Here is an 18726-nt window from a genome sequence, read left to right as displayed (position 1 = left end):
TACCACCACACCACACCGGCTGTTAAGGAGACCATATTACCACCACACCGGCTGTTAAGGAGACCATATTACCACCACACCACACCGGCTGTTAAGGAGACCATATTACCACCACACCGGCTGTTAAGGAGACCATATTACCACCACACCACACCGGCTGTTAAGGAGACCATATTACCACCACACCGGCTGTTAAGGAGACCATATTACCACCACACCACACCGGCTGTTAAGGAGACCATATTACCACCACACCACACCGGCTGTTAAGGAGACCATATTACCACCACACCGGCTGTTAAGGAGACCATATTACCACCACACCGGCTGTTAAGGAGACCATATTACCACCACACCACACCGGCTGTTAAGGAGACCATGTTACCACCACACCGGCTGTTAAGGAGACCATATTACCACCACACCGGCTGTTAAGGAGACCATTTTACCACCACACCGGCTGTTAAGGAGACCATATTACCACCACACTGGCTGTTAAGGAGACCATGTTACCACCACACCGGCTGTTAAGGAGACCATATTACCACCACACCGGCTGTTAAGGAGACCATATTACCACCACACCACACCGGCTGTTAAGGAGACCATATTACCACCACACCACACCGGCTGTTAAGGAGACCATATTACCACCACACCACACCGGCTGTTAAGGAGACCATATTACCACCACACCGGCTGTTAAGGAGTCCATATTACCACCACACAGGCTGTTATGGAGACCATATTACCACCACACAGGCTGTTAAGGAGACCATGTTACCACCACACCGGCTGTTAAGGAGACCATATTACCACCACACCGGCTGTTAAGGAGACCATATTACCACCACACCGGCTGTTAAGGAGGCCATATTACCACCACACCACACCGGCTGTTAAGGAGACCATATTACCACCACACCGGCTGTTAAGGAGACCATATTACCACCACACCACACCGGCTGTTAAGGAGACCATATTACCACCACACCGGCTGTTAAGGAGACCATGTTACCACCACACCACACCGGCTGTTAAGGAGACCATAATACCCCCACACCGGCTGTTAAGGAGACCATAATACCCCCACACCGGCTGTTAAGGAGACCATATTACCCCCACACCATACCGGCTGTTAAGGAGACCATATTACCACCACACCGGCTGTTAAGGAGACCACATTACCACCACACCACACCGGCTGTTAAGGAGAACATATTACCACCACACCGGCTGTTAAGGAGACCATATTACCACCACACCTCACCGGCTGTTAAGGAGACCATATTACCACCACACCGGCTGTTAAGGAGACCATATTACCACCACACCACACCAGCTGTTAAGGAGACCATATTACCACCACACCGGCTGTTATGGAGACCATATTACCACCACACCGGCTGTTATGGAGACCATATCACCACCACACCGGCTGTTAAGGAGGCCATATTACCACCACACCACACCGGCTGTTAAGGAGACCATATTACCACCACACCGGCTGTTAAGGAGACCATATTACCACCACACCACACCGGCTGTTAAGGAGACCATATTACCACCACACCGGCTGTTAAGGAGACCATATTACCCCCACACCACACCGGCTGTTAAGGAGACCATATTACCACCACACCGGCTGTTAAGGAGACCATATTACCACCACACCGGCTGTTAAGGAGACCATATTACCACCACACCACACCGGCTGTTAAGGAGACCATGTTACCACCACACCGGCTGTTAAGGAGACCATATTACCACCACACCGGCTGTTAAGGAGACCATTTTACCACCACACCGGCTGTTAAGGAGACCATATTACCACCACACCACACCGGCTGTTAAGGAGACCATATTACCACCACACCACACCGGCTGTTAAGGAGACCATATTACCACCACACCACACCGGCTGTTAAGGAGACCATATTACCACCACACCGGCTGTTAAGGAGTCCATATTACCACCACACAGGCTGTTATGGAGACCATATTACCACCACACAGGCTGTTAAGGAGACCATGTTACCACCACACCGGCTGTTAAGGAGACCATATTACCACCACACCGGCTGTTAAGGAGACCATATTACCACCACACCGGCTGTTAAGGAGACCATATTACCACCACACCACACCGGCTGTTAAGGAGTCCATATTACCACCACACCGGCTGTTAAGGAGTCCATATTACCACCACACCACACCGGCTGTTAAGGAGACCATATTACCACCACACCGGCTGTTAAGGAGCCCATATTACCACCACACCACACCGGCTGTTAAGGAGACCATATTACCACCACACCGGCTGTTAAGGAGTCCATATTACCACCACACCACACCGGCTGTTAAGGAGACCATATTACCACCACACCGGCTGTTAAGGAGACCATATTACCACCACACCACACCGGCTGTTAAGGAGACCATATTACCACCACACCACACCGGCTGTTAAGGAGGCCATATTACCACCACACCGGCTGTTAAGGAGTCCATATTACCACCACACCGGCTGTTAAGGAGTCCATGTTACCACCACACCGGCTGTTAAGGAGACCATGTTACCACCACACCGGCTGTTAAGGAGACCATATTACCACCACACCGGCTGTTAAGGAGACCATATTACCACCACACCACACCGGCTGTTAAGGAGACCATATTACCGCCACACCGGCTGTTATGGAGACCATATTACCACCACACCGGCTGTTAAGGAGACCATATTACCACCACACCGGCTGTTAAGGAGACCATATTACCACCACACCACACCGGCTGTTAAGGAGACCGTATTACCACCACACCGGCTGTTAAGGAGACCATATTACCACCACACCACACCGGCTGTTAAGGAGACCATATTACCGCCACACCTTTCGGTTACAAGTCCAACGCTCTAACCACTAGGCTACCTCCCGCCCCAGTTTGGGTTGCAGTTGCCAGTTCCTTTTGTAAAAAAAAACAAATAGTCCTCGTCTGGCCCATGAATTCCTTTTGCACTGATTGAGTTTGACACCCCTGGGCTATAGCGTATCTATTTATGTAGCTAGCTTTTTATTTAGCAAGTTTAAAACACAGCGCCTAACATTAGCTAGCTAGCTAGCTGCTGGAAGAATGTCATGCCATTGGAGGAGTGGGTGAGATGCAAGTGTCATTTGGTTAGAAATATGAATCACTTTGCTAACTAGCTAAGCTGAACTTGAACGACTTATCCACAGGGCATTCGGAAAGTATTCAGACCCCTTCCCTTTTTCCACATTTTGTTACGTTATAGCCTTATTCTAAAATTGATTTTAAAAATCCTCATTAATCTACACACAATACCCCACAATGACAAAACAGGTTTTTAGAAATGTTTGCAAATTTATTACAAATAAAAAACAGAAATACTTTATTCACATAAGTATTCAGAGCCTTGGCTATGAGACTTGAAATTGAGCTCAGGTACATCCTGTTTCCATTGATCATCCTTGAGATGTTTCTACAACTTGATTGGAGTCCACCTGTGGTAAATTCAATTGGTTGGGCATGATTTGGAAAGGCACACACATGTCTATATAAGGTCCCACAGTTGACAGTGCACGTCAGAGCAAAAACCAAGCCATGAGGTTGAAGGAATTGTCCTTAGAGCTCAGAGAAAGGATTGTGTCGAGGTACAGATCTGGGAAAGTGTACCAAAACATTTCTGCAGCATTGAAGGTCCCAAAGAACAGTGGCCTCATCATTCTTAAATGGAAGAAGTTTGGAAACACCAAGACTCTTCCTAGAGTTGTCTGCTCGTGTCACGCCCTGGCCTTAGTATTCTTTGTTTCCTTTATTATTTTAGTTAGGTCAGGGTGTGACATGGGGAAGGTATGTGTTTTTGTATTGTCTAGGGTGGTTGTATGTTTTAGGGGGTTAAGTAGAGTAGATGGGTTTGTGTTTAGTGTAGGTGTCTAGCTGTGTCTATGGTTGCCTGAATGGTTCTCAATCAGAGACAGATGGCATTAATTGTCTCTGATTGGGAGCCATATTTAAGACAGCCATAGGCACTAGGTTAATGTGGGTAATTGTCTATGTTGTACGTTTGTAGCTTGTGTGTGCACTTACGTTTATTGCTTCACGATCGTTTGTTGTTTTGTTTCGTTTTGTTATAGTGTTCGTTGCGTGTTTTTTCCCTTCTCGAAATAAAAGACAATGTATTTTGCACACGCTGCGCCTTGGTCCTCTCTCTCACCCATTGACGATCGTGACAGAATTACCCACCAGAATCGGACCAAGCGGCGTGTAAAGCAGCAACAGGAGCAATACACAAAGGATTCATGGACATGGGAGGAGATACTGGATGGAAAGGGTCCTTGGGCACAACCGGGAGAATATCGCCTCCCTCGTGAAGAGCTGGAGGCAGCTAAAGCCGAGAGGAGGCGATATGAGGAGGCAGCACGGAAGCAAGGCTGGAAGCCCGCGAGTACAACCCAAAAATGTCTTGGGGGGGGGGGGGGGGCTAAAAGGGAGTGTGGCGAAGTCAGGTAGGAGACCTGCGCATACTCCCTGTACTTACCGTGGAGAGCGAGAGTACGGGCAGACACCGTGTTACGCAGTAGAGCGCATGGTGTCTCCTGTACGTGTTCATAGCCCGGTGCGGGTTATTCCACCTCCCCGCACTGGCAGGGCTAGATTGAGGATTGAGCCGGATGTCATGAAGCCGGCCCAACGCATCTGGCCACCAGTGCGTCTCCTCGGGCCGGCTTACATGGCACCAGCCTTACGCATGGTGTCCCCGGTTCGCCTACATAGCCCGGTGCTGGTTATTCCACCTCCCCGCACTGGTCGGGCGACGGGGAGCATACAACCAGGTAAGGTTGGGCAGGCTCAGTGCTCAAGGGAGCCAGTACGCCTGCACGGTCCGGTATTTCCGGCACCACCTCCCCGCCCCAGCCTAGTACCACCAGTGCCTACACCACGCACCAGGCTTCCAGTGTGTCTCCAGAGCCCTGTTCCTCCTCCACGCACTCGCCCTATGGTGCGTGTCTCCAGCCCGGTACCACCAGTTCCGGCACCACGCACCAAGCCTCCTGTGCGTCTCCAGAGTCCTGTGCGTCCTGTTGCTGCTCCCCGCACTAGCCCTGAGATGCGTGTCCCCAGCCCGGTACCACCAGTTCCGGCACCACGCACTAGGCCTAATGTGCGTCTCCAGGGTCCAGTATGCCCTGTTCCTTCTCCCCGCACTAGCCTTCAGGTGCGTGTCCCCAGCCCGGTACCACCAGTTCCGGCACCACGCACCAGGCCTACAGTGCGCCTCAGCCGGCCAGAGTCTGCCGTCTGCCCAGCGGCGCCTGAACTGCCCGTCTGCCCAGCCCCATCTGAGCCATCCGTCTGCCCAGCGCCATCTGAGCCATCCGTATGCCCAGCGCCATCTGAGCCATCCGTCTGCCCAGAGCCATCCGTCTGCCCAGCGCCATTAGAGCCATCCGTCTGTCCCGAGCCATTAGAGCCGCCCGTCTGTCCCGAGCCGTCAGAGCCGTTCGTCAGTCAGGAGCCGCTAGAGCCGCCAGTCAGCCAGGATCCGCCAGAGCCGCCAACCAGCCAGGATCTGCCAGAGCCGCCAACCAGCCAGGATCTGCCAGAGCCGCCAGTCAGCCAGGATCTGCCAGAGCCGCCAACCAGCCAGGATCTGCCAGAGCCGCCAGTCAGCCAGGATCTGCCAGAGCCGCCAGCCAGCCATGAGCAGCCAGATCCGTCAGCCGGCCATGAGCAGCCAGATCCGTCAGCCGGCCATGAGCAGCCAGATCCGTCAGCCGGCCATGAGCAGCCAGATCCGTCAGCCGGCCATGAGCAGCCAGATCCGTCAGCCGGCCATGAGCAGCCAGATCCGTCAGCCGGCCATGAGCAGCCAGATCCGTCAGCCGGCCATGAGCAGCCAGATCCGTCAGCCGGCAATGAGCAGCCAGATCCGTCAGCCGGCCATGAGCAGCCAGATCCGTCAGCCGGCCATGAGCAGCCAGATCCGTCAGCCGGCCATGAGCAGCCAGATCCGTCAGCCGGCCATGAGCAGCCAGATCCGTCAGCCGGCCATGAGCAGCCAGATCCGTCAGCCGGCCATGAGCAGCCAGATCCGTCAGCCGGCCATGAGCTGCCGTCTCTCAGTCCGGAGCTGCCGTCCCTCAGTCCGGAGCTGCCGTCCCTCAGTCCGGAGCTGCAGTCCCTCAGTCCGGAGCTGCCGTCCCTCAGTCCGGAGCCGCCGTCCCTCAGTCCGGAGCCGCCGTCCCTCAGTCCGGAGCCGCCGTCCCTCAGTCCGGAGCCGCCGTCCCTCAGTCCGGAGCTGCCGTCCCTCAGTCCGGAGCTGCCTTCCAGTCATGAGCTGCCCTCCAGTCATGAGCTGCCCTCCAGTCATGAGCTGCCCTCCAGTCAGGAGCTGCCCTCCAGTCATGAGCTGCCTTCCAGTCATGAGCTACCCCTCAGTCCGGAGCTACCCCTCAGTCCGGAGCTACCCCTCAGTCCGGAGCTACCCCTCAGTCCGGAGCTACCCATCCGTCCGGTGGCGCCCTCTGGGATGATCTTCAGTCCGGGACTTGCTACAAGGGTCGCCGCTCCAGAGGCGCCACCAAAGCGGGTATTGACAATGGTGGAGTGGGGGCCTCGTCCCGCGCCCGAGCCGCCGCCATGATGGGGGCCACCCCGGACCCTCCCCTTCTGTTTCAGGTTCTGCGGCCGGAGTCCGCACCTTTGGGGGGGGGGGTACTGTCACGCCCTGGCCTTAGTATTCTTTGTTTCCTTTATTATTTTAGTTAGGTCAGGGTGTGACATGGGGAAGGTATGTGTTTTTGTATTGTCTAGGGTGGTTGTATGTTTTAGGGGGTTAAGTAGAGTAGATGGGTTTGTGTTTAGTGTAGGTGTCTAGCTGTGTCTATGGTTGCCTGAATGGTTCTCAATCAGAGACAGATGGCATTAATTGTCTCTGATTGGGAGCCATATTTAAGACAGCCATAGGCACTAGGTTAATGTGGGTAATTGTCTATGTTGTACGTTTGTAGCTTGTGTGTGCACTTACGTCTATTGCTTCACGATCGTTTGTTGTTTTGTTTCGTTTTGTTATAGTGTTCGTTGCGTGTTTTTTCCCTTCTCGAAATAAAAGAGAATGTATTTTGCACACGCTGCGCCTTGGTCCTCTCTCTCACCCATTGACGATCGTGACAGCTCGGCCAAACTGAGCAATCGGGGGAGAAGGGCCTTGGTCAGGGAGGTGACCAAGAACCTGATGGTTTTTAGCAAATTTTAGACATTTGCAAAAATGTCTAAAAACCTGTTTTTGCTTTGTCATTATGGGGTATTGTGATGTCATGATGGGGTATTGTGATGTCATTATGGGGTATTGTGATGTCATGATGGGGTATTGTGATGTCATTATGGGGTATTGTGATGTCATTATGGGGTATTGTGATGTCATGCTGGTGTATTGTGACGTCATTATGGGGTATTGTGATGTCATGATGGGGTATTGTGATGTCATGATGGGGTATTGTGATGTCATGATGGTGTATTGTGACGTCATTATGGGGTATTGTGATGTCATTATGGGGTATTGTGATGTCATTATGGGCTATTGTGATGTCATTATGGGGTATTGTGATGTCATTATGGGGTATTGTGATGTCATTATGGGTTATTGTGTGTAGATTGATGAGGAAAAAACAATGTAATACATTTTAGAATGAGGCTGTAATGTAACAAAATGTGGAAAAAAGTCAAGGGGTCTGAATACTGTTGCACTGAATGCACTGTTTGTGACTCTTAGTTGTCAATCAAATGTTTTTGGCATTGATCAAATGGGCGGGCAGGCAGGCAAGTTCCCATTCAGTTGTCAAAACGTGGGTTGGGACAAGAATGCATTGGCAGGCGAGCTGCAGAATGACAAGCAGGCTACTATTCCACATCGTTTATCAGTGTAATTTTGACGGCCAGCTAGCTGACAAAGTCTGAGAGAGATGTTTAGCTCATCTCTCTCTGGCTAGCATTAGTTGTTGATCTTGTTGTTGTTGATGTGTATAACTGAGGGGAGAGACCTTTTCCTGGTTGTTTAATCAATTGGACTGTAGTTCCCAAATGTAAGAGGACTCCCGTGGTATTTAATATTTGCAGAAATCCATTCAGGTGGATTTTGTGGCTTTTGTTGAATGAATTCTAATGATCTAAAGTCACGTTGTTGCTACTGATGGCAGGGCCTACTGCCTGTAAACACACAGTCCAGTTCAAAGTGAATGATGGCAGGCCCTACTGCCTGTAAACACACAGTCCAGTTCATAGTGAATGATGGCAGGCCCTACTTCCTGTAAACACACAGTCCAGTTCATAGTGAATGATGACAGGCCCTACTGCCTGTAAACACACAGTCCAGTTCATAGTGAATGATGGCAGGCCCTACTGCCTGTAAACACACAGTCCAGTTCATAGTGAATGATGACAGGCCCAACTGCCTGTAAACACACAGTCCAGTTCATAGTGAATGATGACAAGCCCTACTGCCTGTAAACACACAGTCCAGTTCATAGTGAATGATGGCAGGCCCTACTGCCTGTAAACACACAGTCCAGTTCAAAGTGAATGATGACAGGACCTACTGCCTGTAAACACACAGTCCAGTTCATAGTGAATGATGACAGGCCCTACTGCCTGTAAACACACAGTCCAGTTCATAGTGAATGATGACAAGCCCTACTGCCTGTAAACACACAGTCCAGTTCATAGTGAATGATGACAGGCCCAACTGCCTGTAAACACACAGTCCAGTTCATAGTGAATGATGACAGGCCCTACTGCCTGTAAACACACAGTCCAGTTCAAAGTGAATGATGACAGGCCCGTGTGGCAAATGGCTTATTTGCATATAGACCTAATGTAGCTCTGATTGGCTATGGCGCCCCGGTCTGTGTAGACTCCGGTCCTGGACAAGACAGATGTTTTTATTAGATTAAATTGACCTCAGTGTCTATTAATTGTCCAAATGCACAGCTGTTTTCCCATTCTATATCGCGATAGAATTTTCTCAAATGCCTTACTCTACGTAATTCCCAAACATTCTATGAATTTATGATAACCATATCGAAGTGCTGACTTGTCAGATTTGTATTTTTTAAGTGTCATATCTCTTCCTGGGGGTGTATATGAACACATGTATAGGGGTGTATATATAGGGGTGTATATATAGGGGTGTATATGAACACATATAGGGGTGTATATATAGGGGTGTATATGAACACATTTATAGGGGTGTATATATAGGGGTGTATATATAGGGGTGTATATGAACACATTTATAGGGGTGTATATATAGGGGTGTATATATAGGGGTGTATATGAACACATTTATAGGGGTGTATATATAGGGGTGTATATGAACACATTTATAGGGGTGTATATATAGGGGTGTATATGAACACATTTATAGGGGTGTATATATAGGGGTGTATATATAGGGGTGTATATGAACACATTTATAGGGGTGTATATATAGGGGTGTATATATAGGGGTGTATATATAGGGGTGTATATATAGGGGTGTATATGAACACATTTATAGGGGTGTATATATAGGGGTGTATATGAACACATATATAGGGGTGTATATGAACACATATATAGGGGTGTATATGAACACATATATAGGGGTGTATATGAACACATTTATAGGGGTGTATATATAGGGGTGTATTTATAGGGGTGTATATGAACACATATATAGGGGTGTATATATAGGGGTGTATATATAGGGGTGTATATGAACACATATATAGGGGTGTATATGAACACATATATAGGGGTGTATATATAGGGGTGTGTATATAGGGGTGTATATGAACACATTTATAGGGGTGTATATATAGGGGTGTATATGAACACATTTATAGGGGTGTATATATTGGGGTGTATATATAGGGGTGTATATGAACACATATAGGGGTGTATATATAGGGGTGTATATATAGGGGTGTATATGAACACATTTATAGGGGTGTATATATAGGGGTGTATATATAGGGGTGTATATGAACACATATATAGGGGTGTATATGAACACATATATAGGGGTGTATATGAACACATTTATAGGGGTGTATATATAGGGGTGTATTTATAGGGGTGTATATGAACACATATATAGGGGTGTATATATAGGGGTGTATATATAGGGGTGTATATGAACACATATATAGGGGTGTATATATAGGGGTGTGTATATAGGGGTGTATATGAACACATATATAGGGGTGTATATATAGGGGTGTATATGAACACATATATAGGGGTGTATATATAGGGGTGTATATGAACACATATATAGGGGTGTATATATAGGGGTGTATATGAACACATATATAGGGGTGTATATATAGGGGTGTATATGAACACATTTATAGGGGTGTATATATAGGGGTGTATATGAACACAGTTATAGGGGTGTATATATAGGGGTGTATATGAACACATATAGGGGTGTATATATAGGGGTGTATATATAGGGGTGTATATGAACACATGTATAGGGGTGTATATATAGGGGTGTATATGAACACATTTATAGGGGTGTATATATAGGGGTGTATATATAGGGGTGTATATGAACACATATAGGGGTGTATATATAGGGGTGTATATGAACACATTTATAGGGGTGTATATATAGGGGTGTATATGAACACATATATAGGGGTGTATATATAGGGGTTTATATATAGGGGTGTATATATAGGGGTGTATTTATAGGGGTGTATATGAACACATATATAGGGGTGTATATATAGGGGTGTATATATAGGGGTGTATATGAACACATATATAGGGGTGTATATATAGGGGTGTATATGAACACATTTATAGGGGTGTATATATAGGGGTGTATATGAACACATTTATAGGGGTGTATATATAGGGGTGTATATATAGGGGTGTATATGAACACATTTATAGGGGTGTATATATAGGGGTGTATATGAACACATTTATAGAGGTGTATATATAGGGGTGTATATATAGGGGTGTATATGAACACATTTATAGGGGTGTATATATAGGGGTGTATATGAACACATTTATAGGGGTGTATATATAGGGGTGTATATATAGGGGTGTATATGAACACATTTATAGGGGTGTATATATAGGGCTGTATATGAACACATATATAGGGGTGTATATATAGGGGTGTATATATAGGGGTGTATATGAACACATATATAGGGGTGTATATATAGGGGTGTATATGAACACATTTATAGGGGTGTATATATAGGGGTGTATATGAACACATATATAGGGGTGTATATGAACACATATATAGGGGTGTATATGAACACATATATAGGGGTGTATATGAACACATTTATAGGGGTGTATATATAGGGGTGTATTTATAGGGGTGTATATGAACACATATATAGGGGTGTATATATAGGGGTGTATATATAGGGGTGTATATGAACACATATATAGGGGTGTATATGAACACGTATATAGGGGTGTATATGAACACATTTATAGGGGTGTATATATAGGGGTGTATATGAACACATTTATAGGGGTGTATATATAGGGGTGTATATATAGGGGTGTATATGAACACATATAGGGGTGTATATATAGGGGTGTATATATAGGGGTGTATATGAACACATTTATAGGGGTGTATATATAGGGGTGTATATATAGGGGTGTATATGAACACATATATAGGGGTGTATATGAACACATATATAGGGGTGTATATGAACACATTTATAGGGGTGTATATATAGGGGTGTATTTATAGGGGTGTATATGAACACATATATAGGGGTGTATATATAGGGGTGTATATATAGGGGTGTATATGAACACATATATAGGGGTGTATATATAGGGGTGTGTATATAGGGGTGTATATGAACACATATATAGGGGTGTATATATAGGGGTGTATATGAACACATATATAGGGGTGTATATATAGGGGTGTATATATAGGGGTGTATATGAACACATATATAGGGGTGTATATATAGGGGTGTATATGAACACATATATAGGGGTGTATATATAGGGGTGTATATGAACACATTTATAGGGGTGTATATATAGGGGTGTATATGAACACAGTTATAGGGGTGTATATATAGGGGTGTATATGAACACATATAGGGGTGTATATATAGGGGTGTATATATAGGGGTGTATATGAACACATGTATAGGGGTGTATATATAGGGGTGTATATGAACACATTTATAGGGGTGTATATATAGGGGTGTATATATAGGGGTGTATATGAACACATATAGGGGTGTATATATAGGGGTGTATATGAACACATTTATAGGGGTGTATATATAGGGGTGTATATGAACACATATATAGGGGTGTATATATAGGGGTTTATATATAGGGGTGTATATATAGGGGTGTATTTATAGGGGTGTATATGAACACATATATAGGGGTGTATATATAGGGGTGTATATGAACACATATATAGGGGTGTATATATAGGGGTGTATATGAACACATTTATAGGGGTGTATATATAGGGGTGTATATGAACACATTTATAGGGGTGTATATATAGGGGTGTATATATAGGGGTGTATATGAACACATTTATAGGGGTGTATATATAGGGGTGTATATGAACACATTTATAGAGGTGTATATATAGGGGTGTATATATAGGGGTGTATATGAACACATTTATAGGGGTGTATATATAGGGGTGTATATGAACACATTTATAGGGGTGTATATATAGGGGTGTATATATAGGGGTGTATATGAACACATTTATAGGGGTGTATATATAGGGCTGTATATGAACACATATATAGGGGTGTATATATAGGGGTGTATATGAACACATATATAGGGGTGTATATATAGGGGTGTATATGAACACATTTATAGGGGTGTATATATAAGGGTGTATATGAACACATATATAGGGGTGTATATATAGGGGTGTATATGAACACATATATAGGGGTGTATATATAGGGGTGTATATGAACACATATATAGGGGTGTATATATAGGGGTGTATATATAGGGGTGTATATATAGGGGTGTATATGAACACATATATAGGGGTGTATATATAGGGGTGTATATGAACACATTTATAGGGGTGTATATATAAGGGTGTATTTATAGGGGTGTATATGAACACATATATAGGGATGTATATATAGGGGTGTATATGGACACATTTATAGGGGTGTATATGAACACATATATATAGGGGTGTATATGAACACATTTATAGGGGTGTATATGAACACATATATATGGGGTGTATATATAGGGGTGTATATATAGGGGTGTATATGAACACATATATAGGGGTGTATATATAGGGGGTGTATATGAACACATATATAGGGGTGTATATATAGGGGTGTATATGAACACATTTATAGGGGTGTATATATAGGGGTGTATATGAACACATATATAGGGGTGTATATATAAGGGTGTATATATAGGGGTGTATATGAACACATTTATAGGGGTGTATATATAGGGGTGTATATATAGGGGTGTATATGAACACATATATAGGGGTGTATATATAGGGGTGTATTTATAGGGGTGTATATATAGGGGTGTATATATAGGGGTGTATATGAACACATATATAGGGGTGTATATATAAGGGTGTATATATAGGGGTGTATTTATAGGGGTGTATATGAACACATATATAGGGGTGTATATATAAGGGTGTATATATAGGGGTGTATATGAACACATTTATAGGGGTGTATATATAGGGGTGTATATGAACACATTTATAGGGGTGTATATATAGGGGTGTATATATAGGGGTGTATATGAACACATATATAGGGGTGTATATATAGGGGTGTATATGGACACATTTATAGGGGTGTATATATAGGGGTGTATATGAACACATATATAGGGGTGTATATGAACACATATATAGGGGTGTATATGAACACATATATAGGGGTGTATATGAACACATTTATAGGGGTGTATATATAGGGGTGTATTTATAGGGGTGTATATGAACACATATATAGGGGTGTATATATAGGGGTGTATATATAGGGGTGTATATGAACACATATATAGGGGTGTATATGAACACGTATATAGGGGTGTATATGAACACATTTATAGGGGTGTATATATAGGGGTGTATATGAACACATTTATAGGGGTGTATATATAGGGGTGTATATATAGGGGTGTATATGAACACATATAGGGGTGTATATATAGGGGTGTATATATAGGGGTGTATATGAACACATTTATAGGGGTGTATATATAGGGGTGTATATATAGGGGTGTATATGAACACATATATAGGGGTGTATATGAACACATATATAGGGGTGTATATGAACACATTTATAGGGGTGTATATATAGGGGTGTATTTATAGGGGTGTATATGAACACATATATAGGGGTGTATATATAGGGGTGTATATATAGGGGTGTATATGAACACATATATAGGGGTGTATATATAGGGGTGTGTATATAGGGGTGTATATGAACACATATATAGGGGTGTATATATAGGGGTGTATATGAACACATATATAGGGGTGTATATATAGGGGTGTATATATAGGGGTGTATATGAACACATATATAGGGGTGTATATATAGGGGTGTATATGAACACATATATAGGGGTGTATATATAGGGGTGTATATGAACACATTTATAGGGGTGTATATATAGGGGTGTATATGAACACAGTTATAGGGGTGTATATATAGGGGTGTATATGAACACATATAGGGGTGTATATATAGGGGTGTATATATAGGGGTGTATATGAACACATGTATAGGGGTGTATATATAGGGGTGTATATGAACACATTTATAGGGGTGTATATATAGGGGTGTATATATAGGGGTGTATATGAACACATATAGGGGTGTATATATAGGGGTGTATATGAACACATTTATAGGGGTGTATATATAGGGGTGTATATGAACACATATATAGGGGTGTATATATAGGGGTGTATTTATAGGGGTGTATATGAACACATATATAGGGGTGTATATATAGGGGTGTATATATAGGGGTGTATATGAACACATATATAGGGGTGTATATATAGGGGTGTATATGAACACATTTATAGGGGTGTATATATAGGGGTGTATATGAACACATTTATAGGGGTGTATATATAGGGGTGTATATATAGGGGTGTATATGAACACATTTATAGGGGTGTATATATAGGGGTGTATATGAACACATTTATAGAGGTGTATATATAGGGGTGTATATATAGGGGTGTATATGAACACATTTATAGGGGTGTATATATAGGGGTGTATATGAACACATTTATAGGGGTGTATATATAGGGGTGTATATATAGGGGTGTATATGAACACATTTATAGGGGTGTATATATAGGGCTGTATATGAACACATATATAGGGGTGTATATATAGGGGTGTATATATAGGGGTGTATATGAACACATATATAGGGGTGTATATATAGGGGTGTATATGAACACATTTATAGGGGTGTATATATAAGGGTGTATATGAACACATATATAGGGGTGTATATATAGGGGTGTATATGAACACATATATAGGGGTGTATATATAGGGGTGTATATGAACACATATATAGGGGTGTATATATAGGGGTGTATATATAGGGGTGTATATATAGGGGTGTATATGAACACATATATAGGGGTGTATATATAGGGGTGTATATGAACACATTTATAGGGGTGTATATATAAGGGTGTATTTATAGGGGTGTATATGAACACATATATAGGGATGTATATATAGGGGTGTATATGGACACATTTATAGGGGTGTATATGAACACATATATATAGGGGTGTATATGAACACATTTATAGGGGTGTATATGAACACATATATATGGGGTGTATATATAGGGGTGTATATATAGGGGTGTATATGAACACATATATAGGGGTGTATATATAGGGGGTGTATATGAACACATATATAGGGGTGTATATATAGGGGTGTATATGAACACATTTATAGGGGTGTATATGAACACATATATAGGGGTGTATATATAAGGGTGTATATATAGGGGTGTATATGAACACATTTATAGGGGTGTATATATAGGGGTGTATATATAGGGGTGTATATGAACACATATATAGGGGTGTATATATAGGGGTGTATTTATAGGGGTGTATATATAGGGGTGTATATATAGGGGTGTATATGAACACATATATAGGGGTGTATATATAAGGGTGTATATATAGGGGTGTATTTATAGGGGTGTATATGAACACATATATAGGGGTGTATATATAGGGGTGTATATGAACACATATATAGGGGTGTATATATAGGGGTGTATATGGACACATTTCTATCATATTTAATGTTGCTAAAACGCTGTCAGTTCCACTTTAAATGGATTTATTGGACTTTTTAAAATGTCGATGTTCCAAAGGACCGCATCAGTGGCTCGTAGTCTGAGTGGAAGCTGGAGATGCTAAACGTATTTATGTTAATTGTGGTCAAAAACCGTGAGACCGGCTGTTATTTGCATGACAATCACCAGCTGACAAAAGGCAATGACCGCCGCAGCCCTAATTATTATTGATGTGTATTTACTCTGTCTCTCTCTCTGTTCTCTCTGTTCTCTCCCTCTCTCCTCCTCTCTCTCTCTCTCTCTCTGTTCTCTCTGTTCTCTCCCTCTCTCCTCCTCTCTCTCTCCCTCTCTCTGTTCTCTCTGTTCTCTCCCGCTCTCCTCCTCTCTCTCTCTCTCCCTCCCTCTCTCCTCTTCTCTCCCTCTCGCTCCCTCTCTCCTCCTCTCCCTCTGTTCTATCTCTCTCCCTTTCTCTGTCTCTCTCTCTCTGTCTCTGTCTCTATTCTCTGTCCCTCTCTCTCCTCTCTCTCTCTCTCTCTCTGTCTCTGTCTCTATTCTCTGTCCCTCTCTCTCCTCTCTCTCTCTCTCTCTCTGTCTCTGTCTCTATTCTCTGTCCCTCTCTCTCCTCTCTCTCTCTCTCTGTGTCTCTCTGTCTCTATTCTCTGTCCCTCTCTCTCTTCTCTCTCTGTCTCTATTCTCTGTCCCTCTCTCTCCTCCCTGTCTCTGTCTCTATTCTCTCTCCCTCTCTCTCCTCTCTCTCTCTCTCCCTCTCTCTCTCTCCCTCTCTCTCTCTCTGTGTCTCGTTTGTTTCCTCAGAACCCGCTGCACTTTGAGTCTGACTGTGATTCCTCTGATGCAGACTGTTCTGACGCCACCATTAAGAACAACCAGCCTGGCGCACTCACCTCCTGGTGATCAGCCTCCCCCTGGAATATCCTGGGGGCCACTCGGCCCTCCCGTCTGCCTGGAAAAACTCTGGGCCCCAGGACCCTACAGGGCCATAGCAACGCCCCTGCAATAGCTCCTCCCCCTTTCCTCTCTGCATAGCACCCCCCCCCCCCCCCCCCCCCCCAGGCAACCTAAGCAGGGATCCCTTTTGTATGATATTAGATATATATACAGTAGATAGATGATTGTGTAACAGTTTGAGGGAAAAATCAGGAACTCTGTAAAACAACAACAAAACTGTTAATTGTAAGATACTGGTGAGGATGATGATGATGAAGAGGATGCAGTGCAGCTTGGACCAGCCAGAGACTATAAACAGTGGGTAACAGTGACTGTGTTACTGTAGGGCTGGGCAGGATGTTGCTGTACTGTGTGTGTGTCAGGTGCTGGTCTCTCAGGCCATTGTCAGTACTCCAGACTGGGACTGTCAGTACTCCAGACTGGGACTGTCAGTACTCCAGACTGGGACTGTCAGTACTCCAGACTGGGACTGTCAGTACTCCAGGCTGGGACTGTCAGTACTCCAGACTGGGACTGTCAGTACTCCAGACTGGGACTGTCAGTACTCCAGAATGGGACTGTCAGTACTCCAGAATGGGACTGTCAGTACTCCAGAATGGGACTGTCAGTACTCCAGGCTGGGACTGTCAGTACTCCAGAATGGGACTGTGAGTACTCCAGACTGGGACTGTCAGTACTCCAGACTGGGACTGTGAGTACTCCAGACTGGGACTGTCAGTACTCCAGACTGGGACTGTCAGTACTCCAGACTGGGACTGTCAGTACTCCAGACTGGGACTGTCAGTACTCCAGACTGGGACTGTCAGTACTCCAGACTGGGACTGTCAGTACTCCAGACTGGGACTGTCAGTACTCCAGACTGGGACTGTCAGTACTCCAGAATGGGACTGTCAGTACTCCAGACTGGGACTGTCAGTACTCCAGAATGGGACTGTCAGTACTCCAGAATGGGACTGTCAGTACTCCAGACTGGGACTGTCAGTACTCCAGACTGGGACTGTCAGTACTCCAGACTGGGACTGTCAGTACTCCAGAATGGGACTGTGAGTACTCCAGAATGGGACTGTGAGTACTCCAGAATGGGACTGTGAGTACTCCAGGCTGGGACTGTCAGTACTCCAGAATGGGACTGTGAGTACTCCAGAATGGGACTGTCAGTACTCCAGGCTGGGACTGTCAGTACTCCAGAATGGGACTGTGAGTACTCCAGAATGGGACTGTGAGTACTCCAGAATGGGACTGTGAGTACTCCAGAATGGGACTGTGAGTACGTTTACATGCACACTAATAATTCAATATTAAACGGATTATGCCAGTAGGCAGATTATGCAATATTCA

General features: G+C 44.5%; 1 protein-coding gene across 1 annotated transcript in view; it reads left to right on the top strand.

The window, feature by feature from the left end:
* Nucleotides 1-18122, top strand: part of si:ch211-45c16.2 (mitogen-activated protein kinase kinase kinase 13) — a 52669-nt gene extending 34547 nt beyond the window's left edge. The window contains exon 10 of the mRNA XM_038982882.1: nucleotides 17236-18122. Coding sequence (XP_038838810.1) covers nucleotides 17236-17334 — 99 coding nt within the window. The 3' untranslated portion in view covers nucleotides 17335-18122. The remainder of the gene's footprint in view (nucleotides 1-17235) is intronic.
* The last annotated feature ends 604 nt before the right edge of the window (nucleotides 18123-18726 follow it).

This window comes from Salvelinus namaycush, unplaced genomic scaffold (assembly GCF_016432855.1).
Source record: "Salvelinus namaycush isolate Seneca unplaced genomic scaffold, SaNama_1.0 Scaffold133, whole genome shotgun sequence".
Lineage (NCBI taxonomy): Eukaryota > Metazoa > Chordata > Actinopteri > Salmoniformes > Salmonidae > Salvelinus > Salvelinus namaycush.
The sequence above is the reverse complement of the archived record's forward strand: the minus strand, read 5'-3'. Positions and strand labels throughout refer to the sequence as shown.